Below are 20,621 nucleotides of genomic sequence, written 5' to 3'. Positions count from 1 at the left end.
TGACCTTGCTTTCCTCCCTTTCCCATCTGTCTCTCGTGGTTGTGCGTCCTCTTCTTTTCTCTCTAATTTTATTTCTGACATCACTGTTCTGATTAACACTATCACTCCTCTACAAAACAGACTAAAGGACCATCAGTGTGCCCCGGAGATTTCCAACCACTTGGTGATGTTTGAACAGCAGCTTACTTCCTGAGGCTTTTTCACACATTTACTAATTGGCCCAGAACAGGGCGACAAAAATTCCAGAAAGAAGGTCTTCTAAATGTTTTTGACAGCAGACTAGGGTTGGGCTAGGGTTAAATAACAAGAACTGGAGATGCCCTGAGCCAATCAAAATCCTTTCTTTACAGTACTCTACTGTGTGTCGCCACCTCTTGTGTTGCAGCGCTGCTCTCCTTTACCACAGCCGGCTGCACAGTGCAGCACTTCGTCACTCACATGCCAGTAAAGCGTGTGAATGCGAATGTATTTGTGTGAATCAGGAGTGAATCTGAGTTCTGACACCTGGATTGGCAAAATAACGTCACACGTATGTGTTAAGCTCCGACTCTGTAACTCTCTCTCTCTCATTAGCAAAGCTCAGCGTACAAACGTTCAGGTAGCAGCTTTACAGACGTCGCAGGTCATAGCAGCTGTCACTAATTTCTGTTAATTCTGTCAGCAACTTGATGACAGGCCAGAATGAATGTGTCAGATATTTAATCAACATTTAAGTAAATATACAGTAAGTATCAGATCAGACTCGCTATCAGCAGATACCCAATATCAAAGGACTCGGATCAGGATCAGGGCCAGAAAAACTCGATCCTTAACATTAACAGGAATTCTGTGAACTAACGAGGTGAATGCTGTGCCAGTAACCGATTGTCAAATGTTGTTTTGAAAATGGCGTTGAGGAAACCGGCTGGGTTTCTGGCCATAGACATTCTTTGGAAAGGTGTTACAGTATGTCACTTCCCAGTTCTTCAATTAATCTTTGTCAAAACTGCTTTTTGTGTTGGTGGCTGGAGCTCAGAGACAAGGGAACAACTTGAAGCGCAGCCACAGCGGACACTCACACTGAGTGCTGACTGAAGACGTTCTCATACACACATACAACAGTATTTCTGGTTTTCATGTAGTGAATGATTTAAATACAGTTTTAGAGCATCAGTCTGAGCAACTGGTGACATAAACAGTCACTGGGCTGAGCTGTCCCTGCTACATTCGGCCTGGCCCTCCATCACCACAGCTTGAGGTTGTCTGGAGCTAAAGCCGCCTGCATTGATTGTTCTCTCATTAAAATGTATGTTGGCCTGATTCATGTATTTATGTAGGGCGAGCTGAGGTTGCTAGGGGACTTGTGATGACCTCACAAAGCCTGTGCTTTTATCTAAGACGGGATTTATGTCCTTTGGCATTTTGCAAAGGGGCTATGCTTTGTGTGTGTGTCTGTACTTGCTACATAGTGAGGACTGAAACACATTTTTTACCTACAGAGTGAGGACATTTTTGGACAGTGAGGACATTTTGGCCGGTCCTCACAACTTCAAAGGGCTGTTTGAAGGTTTAGACTTGGTTTTAAGGGTTAGGTTAGAATTAGGTTGCGGCTAGGCTTTTAGTTGTGATGGTTAAGGTTAGGGTAAGGGGCTAGGGAATGCATTATGTCATTGATGGTCCTCACAAAGATAGAAGTACAAGGATGTATGTGTGCATGTGTGTGTGCATGTGTGTGTGTGTGTGTCCATTTGTCATCGTTGGTGACATTAATGCTAGGTGACCCATTGTTTGATCAGTCTACGCTCAATTCAAGATTGTAATGAGCTTGGTAAAGTGAGTGGAGGTTTTAGCATAAAAAGGGTCTCAAATTTTTAATAACATGACAATCATGGCCGTGGGGGAGGGGGAGGGGGTGGGGTTGGGTAGGTAGGAATGGTAAAACAGCAGCAGAGAGTGTGAAGGGGTTAACTCACACCAGGGCTTCACCAACAGAGGATTTTAAAGGCAAATGTGAACACAGTCAAACGCCGGTGACACTGATCTGCTGCTCTGCACTAAAGACTGAATGCATATTTAATCAGGAGATGATTAATCATTTGTGACTGATGGCAAAAAGTCGATGCTCAAGATTCCTTTATGGCAAAAGGGAGGACTTCTCAGATACCAATGCATAGACTGACCTAGTTATTGGTTTGCTAATACCTGAGGTTGACATGAGCCTTTTATTAAACCCAGCACATCGAAGCATCACTGTCATCCAACTACAATATGAAGGAATATTTTACTCAGCTAAATGGCTTCAGGGCTGAGAGTCTTTCAAAGCTGCAGTGATTTTTGTCCCATCCTGCCTCAAAGAGCTGAGAAACCATCTAAAATGATCTCTTTAGATGGTGGTCTGAATTGTTTCGGCTACAAACACTAACTACTTGCTTTTCTTTAAATGCACAAGACAAGAAAATAGTTTTAAAAAGGGGTATTCCAGTGATTTAGCACTGCACTTCCATAAAGCTGGGGGAACGGTCTAGACCTGCTCTGTAGGAAAAGTGCAGTGAGATAACTTCTGTTATGAATTGGCGCCATATAAATAAAATTGAATTGGAACTGTGAGAGTCAGATGTCTTATATATCACATTTTATGCTTTTATTAGAAAGTGACAGGAAACGAAAATAATTTTCTGGTAACGCGTGTATATATCATAACTTTAATCCCTCTAGCTACCCAAAACATGAACTTTTGACACTGAAATGCTATTTATTTGAAAATCAAACACAATATTCAGTAACAAGTGTAGAAGTAACGTTTGATACAGATTCACATCGTTGGTGAAACGACCTTATGAACCCATGACTAATTACAGTAATTAATATGCTACCTCAGCATTAGACAAACGCAACAAGTGTGTAAGCACTCTCGTTCGCCTCGGCTGGTCTGGTGTCAGAGCAGTGTTTCTCCAAAACCTGAAATGACCCTTTCCCCATGCGCAGAGCTGAAGCTGACTCGTAAGGGAAGTGCGCGATCTTGCAGCAGCTTTTCTTCTTTTTCTCCCCACGATGAGCGCACTGATCTTGACGTGTAAAATCAGTGGAATTCCCCTTTAAATTTAATAAATTAAAGCTTTTGGTTGCTTTAATCCCGGTCAAATCCTAATAATTACTGCTGCACACATTCCAGCATTTAATACACACGTTCACACATAATACACAAACACAAAGTAACATTTTCCCGGAGCCTTTGATGTTGTATGTAGGTTAGACCACCATCACCCTCTGCCTCATCCAACATGCTCTTCAATATTGCATGACATCATGTGCATCATCCCTCCCTATCGCCTCAGTATCAGCTCACACCTCTCCACCACCGCTCCATATTATGCACATACGGATATTTTGCCAGTACAGTGTGTTATATTATTTATTAACCTAGCATGTGGCAGTTGGTAAATGGCAACGAGCAAGCCAGAGGTGCTATTGGTGCTAATTGCTTTGGATAGATAATGAGAGTCATTGTAAGGAGAGCCATCCTTTGGGGGTGGAGTGTGTTTAACTGCATGTAGGCCTACACACACACACACACACACACACACACACACACAAGGACACGAGGGAATAGTTTGATGTTGGCATGTGAGCTGACTACAGATCCATTGCAAACATGAATGCAGAAAGAGCAGACATTAACACAAACATCTGCACTCTGAAAGGGCACAAACACAACTCACTTCTTGCCGTGGAAAAAATCTGATAAATATTACGATATTCATTTTTAAGAAGCATTAAGTCCATTTATCTTACAATGCAAATCTGACAACTAATTGTTTTCTGTATTCATCTATCCCCCAAACCAGTGCGTCCCAACCTTTCAGGCTTGTTACCCCTTAAAATTACCCAAAAAACCCCAAAAAATAAAAATGAAGGTCTTAAAACCAGTTTTGCACGCAGGAATCCTCTTCAAGACGGGCCTCAAGATTATGCAATACAGCAGGGCCCACCATCATGTCAGGTGATATTGTAATTGAGAGGTGCATATTAGCACAAACCGACTGACAGACAACCCCGCTGTGCCGCCAGACTGACCTCATTCAAATGAAAGAGAGGGCTAAAGTCAGTCCGAACACGGCCTGAAGCTTTCGGGGTCCCTGCAATTCGAGGAGCCTTGCGGCAGATAGTTGGTAATCCAACATGTGACCCCTCTCCCCAGGCTATAGCTGCAGGAGTTCAGGATGTAGTATTTTTAATGTTTAATGTTTTGAAACGATGGACTGTGCACATGTGGATAACGACACACACGTTCAGACAGCCATTCACGGTGTTCACACAAAAAGGTGTGCAAAGAATGAAAAGAGAGAGGTGAGAGAGACGTTTCACACCTCCACACACCTGGCCAGTCCCTGCATGAAGTGGGCGCGATTGTCAGATTGTCTGTTTTTACAAAAACTGTCAGACGCAGAGCCATTCCACTGTCAGAGTGGTGTGTGGGGAGAGGTCCAGACGCTCTGTGACAAGCACTTAGTTTGAAGCACATTGCGGCTCTGCAAAGCTACAGGTAAATGTCTGCGTGGATCTCCACAGAGAAAGGTGGACCACAAGAGGTGGACAGTTCGACCAAAGGCAGATTGGAAATTTAAAGTTTTTCTGAACTAATTATTCAGTATTTCACTGAAAAAAAAACACAAAAATGTGGGAAAAGGTGGACAAAATACACACACACAAACACACACATCCTTTTCTTTTCCCTTTAATCATCTTGTGACCCCTCAGATTTATCCTGGGACCCTTGACCCCCAGGTTGGGAAGCACTGCTCTAAACCACAACCATTCCCACTTTCATGAACAGCTGCAGGTAAGTATTTTCTAGTATTTTCCTGCACCCTTAAAAGTCATTTGTCTGGTAAAAAAAACTACTAAAAACTGTAAACTTTGTGAAGAGAAACCCAGAAATACGCCAAAACACTGTTCTTTGTCCTCTTCTTTCCATCTTTATCAATCCAGATCTACACATTTTACACACAGTTCCATATTCCAGTATCACTAAATCAACCATTAGGAGAAATGGCTTCCAGAAACCCTCTCCCCCTCAGCACAGGTCAAGCAGTGAGGAAATGAGCTCATTAACCCTGGACCTCCTCACTTTGACTGAACAGAGGAGACAGAGAGATGAACGGCAGGCATCCCTCAAGAAATCAGCTCTCCATTACGAGGAGTCTGATGCAAAGACAATGACTTCTTCTTTCTGGAGAATCACGTCGAGAGGTTCTGAATGAAGCAGAGTCTCCGGCTGAGAAACTGGGTTCGCTGCACTGCCCCCCTCTGGTTGTGTGCACTTTAACTACATAACATACTTCACCTACTGACGTGACAATGTAGCAGCTGAATCTTAATAAAAAGAAGACACTCTCCCTGTGTTGTAAGGTAATTCAAGCCTAAATGAGGGGGGCAATATTAAAAATGAACATCAAATATGGTCTGTTTATGAAATAGCACTGAAGAGCTCTAACAGTCTCTATTTTCTCACAGTAAGAGCTTCACAGCACACCCAGAGCTTCCTCCGTTGTTTTAGCACCTTGCCCCATCTTTGCATTTAACACCCCCCAGACTGTCCCACACTAGCCTCATTTGTGACCTCAGCAACGTTCATATCAACTTTTATTTGGCTCCTTGACAGTATCAGGACTCTGTATAGTAAAAGAGATTTTAGTGAGTAACAAAAGGGGCTGGTCCCGAGAGCTGGACGGAGAAATCCGCCAGGCCAATATATCAGTCCATGTTAGCTTATTGCAGATCCATCAGTATATGTGTCGGCCGATAAGTAGCAAGAAATTGCAGTACAGAAATACACAAACTATGTTTGAGGTCATTTAGAAAAAGTGTCACCATCTGTCCACCAGAGAGACAAGGAGATAATATGTATTTTACAAAGTGTTTCTTATCAAGACTGTTTGTTTCTGTTGAAATAAATTACTTTCGGTCGATGTCAGTACGGGCCTGTTGGGCTGTACTACTCCCACTCACACCAGGGTCAGGGCAAAAAAAAAAGCTAAATAAGAGATTTGTTGAAAACTTTGTGGCCAGTGTATGTGAGTGAGCCATTCTTCTTGAGCCATTTACGTTACACACTGGTGATGATGCAGAGGCAGATGATTCATGATCACACATGATACCGCGGTGCCTTCCCAGAGATCAAAATGTGGGATCGGGATTATATACACTAAACCAGTATGTTGGTAGTATCTTTCAACCTTTCAGACAATGTTTCAGTACTTTACACTCCAACAAGCACTAGAAGCAAGAGCGTAATGGCCGCGGGGGACGGGGGGTCACGTCCCCCCTGTTTATGAAAAATAGAAATCAGTCAGGCTGGAGGATGACCCGAGTTTCACTCTGTCAGCTGACTTTTGTAAACTGGGTCTGTAGTTGATTCATCAGCCAATCAGGGCAAAGCATTCACCCATACCACCCTCTCCCCTCGAAAATGGTAAAAAAATAGATCGAAGAAAATTCTCCACGGGCTGAAAACAGATACCTCGCTGTCTGGTGCTGGTGTTGCAACATTCCCACATAAATGAAAACATTGATCTTGATCCTGCAATTCTAGGACCTGAGAGAAAACACTCCCTGAACTTTTCCCCAAACAGCTCCAGGAAAAGATGCTGCTGCTCTTCTCCAGCGTTTCCTTTGAAGGTCTGAACTGACCCGACGCAGCGAGCACCACAACTTCAGAGTCGGCTTTTCGTGGTCAGAGCATGGACTTTCTCTCCAATCGCTGGTTTAGCAGTCTTCAGAATCTTTTTGGTCGACTTATATCAATTCAGTCTGGAAGTAAAACCTTCCAGTCTTGTCTGCTTCATTAAAGGATAAGGCTGGCAATATTCTATATTTTTCGTATTTTCAACAAGAACCATGAAAAGCCCGAAACCAGCAACACGTCAGTCCGTCTCTCAGTACCATCTGACTTCCTGTCTGCGGCCCATTGGTTCCTGCTGAAGACGTAAATCTTTAAATATATAGTTTCATGTTTAAAAAGGCTCAGTAATTTCCTCAAACAGCTGCTCGCTGTAGTTTTTATCAGACTAACAGGAGGAAACAGTGCGTCTGTTGGGGACTATTTCCAGCGGCGGATGAATCCACATGTGGTGCTGTAGTGAGTGTTTGGGGCAGCAGGACAGTGTGTGTGGGGCTGAGTCAGAATAAACTCCAGTGTGTGTGTTCATGGTGATGAAGGAACAACAGTGCGGCTCACTGATGGGTTTTAACAACAGCAGTGGAGCTCTGCGGCTCAGAGGAAGGAGATGCATCCGGCTGTGATTCACACAACACTTAGTTAGTCGATATATTCAGGTGTATCATATCTTTCATTTGGCCACAACATCAGTTTCAGTAAAAATAACTAACAGAAAGCAGAAAATGCAGAGCATAATTAAGAATTCCAGCTCCACATGATTAATTCATCTTTAACTAATTAGAGGCTCAATAAGCATGAAAACAGACAACCGTGCAAATGAAGCCTCATTTTAAAGCTCCCTGTTCTACATCTAGTAATGTGACTGTAAATGAAAGACATGGTGTTTTCTCAGCTTCAGTTTCTGATCATCATTACAACACCAATATGAACACAGTCGCTGTTTTTGCGTATCTGCATTAGCTTGATAAATGTTGCAATGAGCTTTATACCATGGACTTCTGTCACAAAGACTGATTTTAAGGTAAAAACCAGTGGAAAACTTCAGTGTTCCAGTGTGGGGAAACCGATGAAGAGGATTTATCCTCCGCTGCATCCCTGCCTATACGACTATCCCCAAATAAATCACAGGCATTAAAGTCGTCCAGCGCTGGTGGATTTCTATATGGAGGCAATTTGGAGATCATACTGTAACTCGGCAATAAAAGGTGTCAGCTGAGGGGGAATTTCTCATAGTGCTTCCACTAATATCAGAAAAATCAATACAGTACATTACTTTTGTAACAGAAATACGGGGAAGAGTAAAGAAACAAGCAAAAACTTTTGCAATCATATAAACCTGAGATGAGCTTGAACTATGGATCCCTTCTCCCCTTCATTTCACTGTCAGTGCTGCTTGAACTTCATTCACTTTGTTTGATGTTAAGAGACTAAAACCAGTTTTGTTGTCGAGTTGTCAAGTTTAACTGCAACCAGGACACCTTAGTGTCCCAGTTAGTGAGATTAATGTTGGTAGAACTAACTGGTAGACTAACCTGGGGGACTGTTACCCATTCCGACTTTTTCAGTGGTGCCGCCACATTCCCAGATCTCCGCAGTTATCTTGGTGAGCGCAATGCTATTACTACTGACAGAAATTATGGCATGGTATAGCGTTACCTGGTCTGGGCCAAAAGAGTTCAAATATATCATCACCTGAGACGGCCTGCGGTCTCGGTGGCACGGCTGCCATCGCTGCCGTTTACATTCGAAAGCTTCCTGTCTAAAAGACCATTAAACCCCACGTTACATTAACTGTGTTATAATTATCCTTCAACCAGACATTTGGCTTCACTTAGCTCACATCAAGGGAGGAATGTGCAGTGAAAGTGAAAGAAATGATTCTTAATGCTGCTAATTTCATTTCATATGAATGATGTTACTCCTGCCTGGCAGTATGAATAAAAACCTAAACGTTTCCTCCATTTATTCTACACACTGGCTTTCACCTTTGTGAATCAATATACAGCATCACCACTATCATAATTACTCACATTTACTTACTGCAGTACACACACACACACACACAGCACTTTGACTGACAGCCCTCCATCCACCCCGGGACTTAGCAGATGGTTTCTAATTGCCTCAAGGCAGCATCAGTCTACAGCTGAGACTGGAGGCTTTGGGCTTTGGGTAAACACAGCAACTGTTTTCCAGCCCACTTCAAACACCTGCAGCCTCCCCTCCATCCACCATTCATTCACACACATTCATGCCCTCCGTCTAACTGGAAGTGCTTGCTGGTTTCTTCGTGTTTCTGAGCAGATTCTCTCCAGTTTAGGACCCGGAGCAATGCCCCGTTGCCTACAGTATTGTGGAGGGTTCAAAGCTGAGTTTGGAAGTGCTTGCATTGCTGTTTGTGTCATCAAAATTATACAAAAGAGTAAACAGTATTTATTCCTGTAGGAAAGAGACCGGCAAATTCTTTTTCACTTCAGCTGAATACTAACTGGAAAACTAACCTTTGACGTCCTAAATTCTAGTACAAAACACCTGCTATCAAGTAAATGTAATAAAATAACCCCTTGTCATAATTTTATGATCACAGCTGTTAAATGCTAGTAGTATCAGTAGTCTGTATTGCGCTGAGTAAATAAATGTACTTAGCAAAGAGTCAAGGTTAGCTGTTCCTGCAGCTCCGTGAGACGGACAAATGAAACGTGGCTGAAACTGCTCTCATATAGACACTCCGCTAAATCCTGTGAGCTAGTTCTAATCAGCCAATTCCTCCTTTCTCTCCTTCTCTCCAGTCGCTGTGTCTACAGCCACTGAATGCTCAAGCTCCAGACATGGTCTGACTACTCAAGGAGCTCCTTGACCAAGAGGAGGCTGAGCGAGGGCGAGGGCGAGGGCGAGGGCGCGCAGAGGAAGAGGAAGATAACTCCAGCTTTCTGTGCAAAATTTATGCACACACATTTTACACGATGTGTAAAGGCTTTCAAGGTCAAAGATGCAAAAGGCATCAGCCTGAAAAAGTGCACCTCCTGGTGATAAAACCTGAGAGCAGACAGCCAGGTGACTCACAGGGAGTCGGCTGACCCTGGTACAGTCGGCCCTCTGGGGACGTACAGTAAGCAAAGCAACCGGCTCTGTGGTTGAGCTGTCAAGTCAGCTGGGATTGGCACACACACACACACACACACACACACACACACCTTACATTTCCCAAACTGCCTCTTTTTCCAGAGAAGGGCTGTGAACTTACTGCTTTCATCACAGGTCAGCATTTCATCATAAATGTAGTAGCTTGTGAACATTAGGGCAAGTTCGTGACACATCCAACTCAAAACTCAACATTGCCTGTGGCTGCAATGCATTCTGGTTAACTGAGGCGATACTGTCAGGAAAGAAAATATTATGTTGGCTTCTTCTACAGTGGATTTCTCAGTGTATAATTATTAAAACATCTGTTGTAGAAAGACAGCGTCTGGTTGTGAGCGTCAGAAATTAGAAACCTTTGTGTTTTCTATCAAAACAAAGTTGCATTTAAGTCCAGCAGCTCGCTCAGACGGGATTCTCCTGATACAGTTCACTGCATCAGGCTTCACAGTGGTACATGGGCACCTCACCGACAGCAGCCAAGGCACGTCAGTATTGGTGAAACAACGTCCAATGTAGCGTCACAACTGTTGAAAAAAGACTGTAGGGGGGATGTTGACAAAGTAATGAATGAGGTAATGTAATGAAATGTAAATTAATATGAAGGAATATATTCCGTATTTGTTGCTCCGCCCTAACCTCCTCCTGTACTCATTGGTGTGCACAAATTATAGAATTTCAGAGCTCAAACAAACTAATTTGAGAATACGAATTACTAATTAATGCGCGTAAATAAAGTAGTTCAATCGCACAAATTTCTATTTTGTGTCAACGTATGAAGTGATTTAAGAGGGTGACCCAACTAGTTCAGTGCACATGAATTAAGTAAATCACGAGCTCGAGCTACTAATTCAAATGAGAGAAAATGTTGCCTAACGTGCAATCCTCAGTCCAGGCAGATTGCTTCAGAACTCCACCAGTCTGTTTTACTGGTGTGCGTCAGTCCCCATCAATACCTATTTGAGCTAATTGTGTTTAACACAATAACAGACCAATCACTGAGCAGCCATCGACTTAAAATAAATTCAGTTTGACCCCAGAGCTCTCCAGTCCATCTGTGGCAACAACAATGAAGTAAAACACAGCATCCCTGTGCTGACAGCAGCTGCAAACCTCCACACTGCAGGTATTTTAAGCATTCATGGAGCCAATCAAATGTCTCCTGCAGCAAGGCCCTCGTTTTCCTCCCGGCGTTGTGGTGTAATCACCAAAGTCCTCCACCCCACGCATCAGAGGAGCACATGCCCAGAGGAATAAACGCAGGCTGCAGCAGAGCCTAGGCCTGGTCAATAGAACACAGTGGTTATTAAACAGCCACGCTGCATCCAATTCACTCAAATTAGGAGGTGAATCTCTCTCACAATATCACAGTCTATATATTCTCATCTGTACAGCTTTGTTATAGATGCATAGGCATCTCTGTGTGCCACGCAATAAAGTATCAGCTGCTGTTAACATCCACACCAGGTTTATCGCTCCAGATCAACGGATCCTGTTATCCCTCTGTACGTGGTTTCCATCTGCACAGTGTCCCAGCTACTAACGAGCCGTTAGTCTGCCTGAGCTGTAAGACGACAGGAAGTCAAGTGCTAGAGATCAAATTACGATGTATAAGACTGAAAGTGACGCCTCATTACACCCCACAACGCCAAAGTGATGGATACGGGGGACCAGAGGTGGCGTGGGAAATAAATAAAAGCTAAGTACATTTATAATTTTCAAATACGAATAAATAAATGAGCAATGAATTAATAATATCTGTACTTATTTCTGTGTTTCTGTATCCATTTAGTTTATTTCTTCATTTTTTAATGTATTTCCTTCTTTTTGTCATTTGCTAAATTGTGGAAATAAATGTTAAACAATTAGAGTGGTCAGACAGCTATTGTGGTCAAGAGACAGAACTCATAATCAATACATTTGTATTTTTTGTTTTCTTTTTTCTATTTTATTTTGAATTATCTATTTTATTTTATTTCATTTTCTGTTGTGGGAAATGCCTCCCAATTAAAGAAACAAAACTTTGATTTAATTCCGGTCTGTCAATTGTTTAGCACATTACTGAAACAGTGAATAGAAATTATGAATAATTTAATGAATTTTTAAAAAACAAACATTTATTTCCATACAATTTCCTAATTTGAATCATTCACTGTGGAGCACTGTCCACTCTTTAACATTTGAACTTATGATCTGAAATCATACATTTGAAAGAATTGAGAAAACTCAAAATGACAAGTGACTTCTGTATATCTTTGGTATCACAGACTCCACACAGAATACAGACTGAAAGCCGGCAGGTGCTGAAATCAGAACTTTAATTTCAGAACTTTGCAGCCCAAATGCACCAAACGTATTCGTTACTTGTGTCCATCACGGACCATATAAGCTCTGCGGAGACATGTTGTTGTTGCTGCATTTTTGTAGCTGGAAGTTTAGTTATATTTTGTGAGAGTGTGTGTCGTATGTTACCGATACTGTCCTGTGTGTCTTCATCCCTAAAACACAAGTTAAAATGTGATTGTCTTGTCTGCGTTGTGTTCGTGCAGCAGGACTTCGCACCAAACTCTCTGAGTGACACTTGTGTCCTTTTCAGCCATGCAGACAAATAAAGCCAAGCCACTCCAGCATCTCTCTCCGGATCTGCAGAGCAAGAACAGCAGCCTGCTCAGAAACAGAGGCGCTGCCACTACCCCGATGACCTTTGCAATTACTTCCTTATTTATGCAGTATTCAACTCTGTGGCATCATGATATACTTTTGCTTGATTAAGCTGAAATGCAGAATTTTGATATGAAAAATATTTACAGAAAGTGAGCTTTTTGGGAAAAATAAAAAAGCTTTACCATTTACTCCATAAATGTTAACAATGTCAAAATAAAAGCATGTGAACTCATGTGTAACCATATGCAAGTCCCTGCTTTAAAAGGTGACGATGAAACACTGGTCACACCAGAGAGAGGCACAGTGAGGCCCACCTGCACATCCCTGCAAAATAGGAGGTGCTGGAAGCTTGATAACATAGTGACTACTAGTCACTACTAGGGCTAGTTGGTGAACAATATTACTATAGCGATCCAAAGTAGCTGGCTTGTCAGCTAACTGCTGACTTTCCTCTGTTTTGGACTCTCTGACTCTCCATTCTCTCAAAAGTTTCCCATTAGTCAACGGTGCAACTTGGCGTTTCAGAGTTCACCAAAGCTGAACTCAGATTTACTCCAGCCCCAGGAGTGGATCCACTGATTCCTTCCACAGCAACACAGCGCTGCTTGACTGCCGGTGTGACTGGGCCCCATGAAGACATGCCTTTAGTCCAATGTCACTGAATTCAGTGTTGGAGGGCGGTTGACTCCACAGCCGACATGGTGAAAGCTGCTCTGTTTTAATCAGCGCTATCATGCATTAAGGAAATTTGTGCATAATTATTGTGTAACAGCTCCGTTGGTTCTGGCTGAACAGCAATGCTTTATTTGAAGGCCTTACATTTCCATCAGAAAACTCCAGGTTATGCTCATAAAGTTTTAATGAACACATTCCAGAGAGTGTCCAGAAAGGTTAGCGCCTTTGAGCCTGTCATCACCGTGCTCTAACTATTTTGACCACATACTATTTGTTGCCAACCAAATTGTTTTAACACATACAGCATACCATCCTCAGACGCAGCATCATTACCAGCAGCATCAATGGCACTGACTACATCAGAAAACAAACCGTTAAGAAACACGTTAGATGTTAATATGTAAATTAAACTCACTGATAATCACTCTCTGAATGGTGAAACTGTTAATGCTGGAATCGCAGTCTTGCTTTAAGTAATGAAACTATTCAACTCTAACTTTTCTCAACATCACCCAAAATTTGTAAAGACCAAAGAATCACGTACAATGTCTTGTATGCGGCGTGGAGAGGTGGATGCACTTCCACCTTTTCAACATCAGATTCCTTTTAGATTTAAAAGAATTCTGCAACTGAAGTCCAATCTTTCTCTAACGCGCCTTGGTTACATTAACACGTGTTTTTTAATATCAGATAGTCCTCCAATCCGCCCAAGACGTGTGAACTGTCCACCTTTCTTAAACACAATCAGCTCCTCCTGCGCGTTGCAGCCTGCGACCTAACACATTCGCACTTACAGGCAGATTCCTGGCACATGGTCATCCTTCACTAATGTAACAAGCACTTATCACCATGCACAGGCTTCTCGCAGGTCACAGAGGCAAACACTTACCAACACTGGTGACGTTGGCTGACAGGAAGTGGCTGCAGGGAAGGCTGACAGTGCTCACGAAAGAGTCGCCATCTGTCGTCACGGTAGTCCTCGACCTCAGCGACGGGTTGGGGGAGTCAGTCACCATGGCCATTCTAGCTGCCACAGACTCCATGACTGCCGACGGATGATGGATGAGTCCAGGTGATCACACTGTGTTTTCAGATTCTCAAGGTGTAGTTGTTGACCTCACACCCAAAAGAGTCTGTCGGTGCCTTTAGAAACTGTGATACAATCCAGTAATTAAACGTAACCAAAAAATAGAGCTCGAGAAATATTGTGTCTCATTGTCAAAAATGTCCCATAAAATCACTGGGATGAAGGAGCAAATGCAGCCTGAGAGGTTCCTCAAATGGAAGTTCAGTCGTGGTGAAAAGCTGGAAAGGGACTGGGCCAGTCTAGATTGCAATGAATGACTGTTTTCTAAAGCTGCCAATCCCAAGTCAAATATTCGCAAAGGAGCAGATTTAAAAACTGCAATCCAATATTCAAAAGTGATTTAAGTCACAGAAGGAAGTCTTTGATGAAAATCCCAGACACATTCCAGAAACGACGCTTGACGAGATCCTCAAATGACCCGATTTATTAGCGTTGAGAAGCTGCAGGAGCCAAAGGGACTTCTTTCCTCTGTGAAGAGCAGATTATGATGAAGGACGTCTGTCGGACGCCACCACTCAAAAAAACTTCTGGTCAGGAGGCCAAGCTGCTACAGTCACCTGAAGCGGGGGGGGGGGGACACATGAGAGAAACATGACACTTCACAAGAGGACAAACAACAACAAATACTACACATTTCAGTAGCCTTAATCAACCATCCCATTTGAATTTTTGTGTATTTGTACTTTAAGCATTTTTATAGCTCAATAGTTTTTCTTTTACTTTAGTATGTGATGAAGAAAGCATTGTGGTTAACAATATAATTAGCACAAAATATAAGAGATTAGGACACTCTGTCCGTAACCCTTGAGCCTAACCCTGAACCCTACACCATTACAACACATGGGGCATGGAGCCAGCATCTAGTGGCCATCAGAGAAACTGCAGCTTAAAGCAGCAACTTTGTCTAGTGTAGAAATCATCATCAACCCAAACAAAGGATGGGGTTAAGAAACAGAATGGTAACAGAAGCACTACAGGTGTCCCCTACGTATTGTGTTGCCAATGTCAGCCTGCAAACTTTACTTGAAAATATCAATAAAAATCAAGCTGCTAAAAGCTAATACGCTATGAAAATACAGCAAAGCGTGTCGGCATACCTGCCTTCCTCAGACCGTCTTGCACACAGTCGGCTGTTTTCACAGAAGACATTTTGACATGTGACAGTAAGAAAAGCACAGGTGTAAATAATGAAATTACTGAGGGTGAATTCCCTTTCGCTGCTCCAGTTGCAGGTTCCTGGTATTGTGCACGCTGACTCACTGCCACACTGTCACAAGTTACTGGGACACTTGAATAGAACAGAGCCTTTGCTAATGTTGTTAGTAACACCTGTGCTTTTCCAGCTATGACTAATCAAAATGTCTGCTGGGGATGAGACACATGAGCCCAAACCGATAAGTAGTCTAAATAAAGAGTCCTCCACTGATTTATCACTGCACTCCTGTAACACTGTCAGACTCACGATGAGCAGTTTAAAAAAAGGATCAAATCGCTGCAGCAGAACCAGAGACATCGTCTTTTTTATTCCACACATTCTTCTTCCTTGTCAAAACTACGTTACCCACAATGCAACTTGACTGACAGCTGTTCGGTCTGAGATTCAGGTGTGTTATGCTAGCAGCAGCTAGTGTAGCCTGCAGCCTGCAGCAGAGACGAGCAGCGGCTGCAGAGCTCTGCTGAGCTCGCTGCTTTCTGACTCCACACCAACACTTTGGTTTCGTCTTCAGACTTGTAGTCTTCAGCCCCGACCGACGCCGACTCGAGTGACATCACTTTAGGAAATTTATCAGACTTCACACAGCTCCCTCTGAGACACTAAAGGCTTTATACTGCTTTAAAACATCTGCAGAAGAACTGCCCGACACCTGGAGACACCTGGAGACACCTGGAGACACCTGGAGACAGACGCTGAGGTGGAAAATCGGTGGAGTTCCCCAGAGACCACCAATGTAGTATGCATCAGTTCTGCAATACACTGTATATGTAATCAGTGAAACTCATATGAGCATTACATGACAGGTGGACAAAACCGCACCAGACTCCAGAATTTACAAACAGACCCAAATATTAGTTTCCAAATAGCATCCAAGTTTGTTGCATCTCTCTCAGCGTGCATAAACACATGTGACCAGCTGATGACTGAAGACTGTCAGGGGTTACTGAGGGTCACTCCATGCCCCCCTTTGGGCTCGCTCAAACTTCTCTCGACCTCAGATTCTATTAGCGATGCAGCTATTTTTGGTTGTCACAGCACAAGTCACACATATTCAATGATTCGGATAGCTGTGTAAAAATGAAACCTGGAGACAGCCGCGAGCTGACACAAAGCTGTAGACAGAGGAAGAGAAGAAGAGAAGCAAAAGGCCGAGATGTGACTCTGCAAAAAAGACATTTCAAGACATTCATTTGCTCTAGTTTGAGACAAAACATGTTCCACCGCACCTCAGACTCACTTCGCCTCTCCTACATAAACTTCCTTTGTTTACCTACCTCGCCGCCTTCTGCCTCACATCACTCACAGGAACCCGCCCACGCAAAGATTACATGAGCCTGAATACAGTCACCTCTCAGCTTTAAAGGCTCCTTTAAATCAGCATTTAAAGTTGAAAGCTTTAATGTTGTGTATAGTGATCCGCCGCTGTGCTAAGGACTGAACAATGTGTGTGTGTGTGTGTGTGTGTGTGTGTGTGGAGTCAGTCAGGGTTAGCTAGACGCGGTGGGCTGGCTGGAGGACGTGTTGAGAACTGTTTTTGAAAGGTTGGCGGTCAGATTGGCTGAGCTACAGGTCTGGGCACGTTCCTGTTACCATGAAACACACATATACACACTCCACCTGGACACAGGAGAAGGTGTGTGTGTCTGTAAGTGCTGGGGCTTGTTTGTGTGACTGCTGCTGGAATGTGAAGCGGTGATTCCAAAGCCAACATGCTGTCGGAAGCATTTCACCCAAACATTGATTCATTTCTTGCACTAGGATTTCGAAATAATGTAAAATTCAGGTGAACTTTGTTGATCGCTTAGTGGGAGGATGTTGCAGTGACGACCAATACATCTACATCGAAAAGTATAGATTTACAGAAAAGCCACGGTCAGCGGACCATGGAGGGCCTCTGAACTGCTTTCATTCAGTGCTTGAGGGGCAACAGGATGTTCAGTCTACTCCTGATTCTGTTTGGAAAATGTTTTGGTACGTTTTGAGAGCTTAACGCACCCTGGTGCCACTGAAGTGACTGATGGGAAATCCCCTGCAAACACTGAAGAAATGGCTGTTTCGCACCAAACGTGACTCTACAATCAAGAGAATTCATGACTTTTTATGTTTATATTCGTGGCATTTAGTAGATATCTTTGAACAGAGTGGAATACATTATAGTTATGCTCAGTATTCATGATAAAGACCAGCTTAAGGCAGACCTCTGGCAGTAATGGCATTATCCCAGTGACTAGCCAATCACAAGAATTACTCCTGGATATTAACCCAGCTGACTGACTGGTGCTAAGATACAGCTATAATCAGTATTAGTTATTATTATTAATATTATCATGGTCACAGGAGAAGAAGAGGAGGAGAGGGGCGTGTTACACAGAGTGTTTTGTTGAGACCATTTCATTCATTTAATTTAATGTTTATGTGATGGGGACAGACACAGTTTACATAGAGAACTGCATAACAATTACCCAATGCAGTGTATCACAGCATTTATAGCTACTGCTAATTTCCAATGATGGGCAATGAATGAAAACCCAGGTTTGAGTGAAGAAATGACTGAACATGTTGCTGGAAGTGACTCATTTTCTACCAATCAGCTACCACAAAAGACAAAACAGGCAGATAACAGGCGCGAGATTGTGTCCACGAAAGCCTCCGAGTGGAAATGTGAGATAAGCATCGAGTGTGTCCACTTATCTTTGACTTGTCCTGACATGAGCATGTGCTGACTTTTCCCGCACAAGTCACGCTGCTCTGTCTGCCCAGGTTTGTAATGAGGGCAATAATCCTCAAACATTATCAAATAAGCGATCTCAGTGGACATTTGTTCTGCTGCATGGCAATGCAGCGTTGCCATGGATATCAGCACTGTTTGTGAGCACGAAACTCATTGTGTTAACAGACATGACAGTGGAGTATGGCAGTCTATCAGAGCACACCTAAAGAGATCACCATCCACCAGAGGGCTGCTCTGTTGATTTTATTTCTGATCATATGATTGATCAGGAGCTATTGTAATCAGTACTGTTGCTGTCAAATCAAGTGTCAACAGTTTCAAGTATTCAATTCAGTTCAGTTTTATTTATACAGCGCCAATTCATAACAGAAGTTATCTCACTGCACTTTTCCTACAGAGCAGGTCTAGACCGAACTCTTTATAATATTATTTACAGAGACCCAACAAATCCCACCATGAGCAAGCACCTCAGAAACCTCGAGCAGAACCAGACTCAATGGTGGGCGGCCAACCGCCGCTGCCGTGTTAGGTTTTTCATAATCAGTTACAGTCACAGTATCAGTTACAGTAAATCACTTTCTTAGCCAAGACTCCCAGTCTCGTTATCTCCGCAACAACAAACTCCTAAATCCTCCGTGGTCAAGCAGTATGCTTTTGCATGAGTGACTTTCAGTTGTCAGTACAATCTGTTATGTGTGTGCGTGGGTTTGTGAGGGGACCCAACCCACCCATCACTTGCTGTGATGATGATGAAAAGTAATGCACTGTAATTCGTGTATAACCCACGTAATCGGGAGCCACGAGGCAGTTACATTTATCATTTATAATTATGACGGGGTCAAAGGAGGAAGTCAGAGGAGGATGCAGGGAGGTGGACGGGTTGGACGGGTCGGTACAAACACAGGACTTTCATCCGGGAGAGCCATCACTGAGTTATTTTAAGTTGTGTTTACTTATTTTAATTTACGTACGTAAGTTAAGTCACGTGACTGACTTCACGGGATCTACTTTCACCAAGGAGCCGGGGTTCGTGTCCCGTGAAACCAAAAGTCAGCGTTGAGTTATTTTAAGTTATGCTTACTCATTTTAAGTTACGTACATAAGTTGCGTAACCTACATATTTACATCACGTGACTTACTGTGAGTTACAAATGTAACTTATTTTAACCATAACCGTGAGCTTTTCCTAAACCTAACCAAACTACGACCGTTTCTCAACGTTAACCACGTGTTTAATGTTACCATGACGACGAAGGCCCGGTGCGCCTGTTGCTTGTTGCTGGACATTCGTAGGATCGTGCACAAAAAATGGTGCATTACTTTTCGTAAGATGTCTGATGAATGAGGATACGTTGAATGATGACATATCTCTGTTTTGATAGCAAACATAAAGTAAACATTGTTTCATTCCAAAATTAAATATTCTCCACATGACAATGAAACATCTGCCAACAAAAATCTTATTATTACTTCTATTCTCTTTTTATTGTCATGAACTCTAGATGTGCACACCTTTGCTTTTTCCTTTAATGTCTTTTATCTGCAGCAAAACGTGATATTTACTATCATGTAGTGGAGAGAAATGCGTCATGATTTATGATGTGAATGCATTATTAAAGGCTGCTTGTGTGCTGCTCTTCCTGAGGTTTCTTACATTTTTTTTCCCATTAAAGGGTTTTCCGGGGGAGTTTTTCCTCATCTGAACCGAGGGTCTAAGGACAGAGGGTGTCCTCCACAAATTTGTAATTTGTGATATTGTGCTATATAAATAACTATTTATAATGACTTGCCAAATATGAAGTATTTCTCTGCTGTTCTGCTGCTACTTTTCTTCTCTGTTAATGACTTAATGAAATGCTTGTACAGAGTGTGCGTGCATCACAAGGGCCTGCTGTCCATGAAATTGCCCTGCACTTCGGCCTAAAAAAATAAGAAATAAATATTGCTCACTGTGATCACAGTCTGTGTAGTCTGGCAGCATCTGTTTCTACTGGTCGACCGTAACAATTTGTAGGTCATGTTTAACACAGGTGAACTCTAACCTGTGAGCCTGCAGTATCGTATGTTGCACCAATCTTGTGCAATAGAGCTAAACACAAGCATTTTAGCACTTAGCACTTTAATTCTTACATTTTCTTTTTTAAGCCGCCGTGTTGACAATGTCAAACGTCTCTTTTATGTTTTAAGATGTTTTCACGTGAAGCAACTGTCTAGCCTCGTGTCAAACGCTTCTCACGTTTTTGTGATGTTTTTTATGTGAAGCAACGGACAAGACAGATTTCCCCTCGGAGACAATAAAGTTTACTCTGCTCTACTAATCAATCATAGATTGTACCAGAACAGGAAACACATCGGTGAATTCAGTAGCTGTACAGGTGTCAATTAAAGTGAATGAGAAATTATCCACAGAGATTGGTGTAAGTGAGATCACAACTTCGGCCACTTCGGTCAG

General features: G+C 42.7%; 1 protein-coding gene across 2 annotated transcripts in view; it reads right to left on the bottom strand.

The window, feature by feature from the left end:
- plch2a (phospholipase C, eta 2a) overlaps window positions 1–20,621 on the bottom strand; it is a 191,189-nt gene that overhangs the window by 158,318 nt on the left and 12,250 nt on the right. The window contains exons 1-2 of one of the 2 annotated variants that reach the window (XM_044209946.1): window positions 16,713–16,733; window positions 14,025–14,779 (exon numbers count right to left, since the gene is read on the bottom strand). In XM_044209946.1, coding sequence (XP_044065881.1) covers window positions 14,025–14,178 — 154 coding nt within the window. In that variant the 5' untranslated portion in view covers window positions 14,179–14,779; window positions 16,713–16,733. Of the gene's footprint in view, window positions 1–14,024; window positions 14,780–16,712; window positions 16,734–20,621 lie in introns of those variants that run through there. The other variant, XM_044209945.1, reaches the window with a different exon arrangement.

The sequence above is a fragment of the Siniperca chuatsi genome, linkage group LG10, assembly GCF_020085105.1.
Source record: "Siniperca chuatsi isolate FFG_IHB_CAS linkage group LG10, ASM2008510v1, whole genome shotgun sequence".
Taxonomy (NCBI): Eukaryota; Metazoa; Chordata; class Actinopteri; order Centrarchiformes; family Sinipercidae; genus Siniperca; species Siniperca chuatsi.
This window is presented reverse-complemented; position numbering and strand designations above follow the sequence as displayed.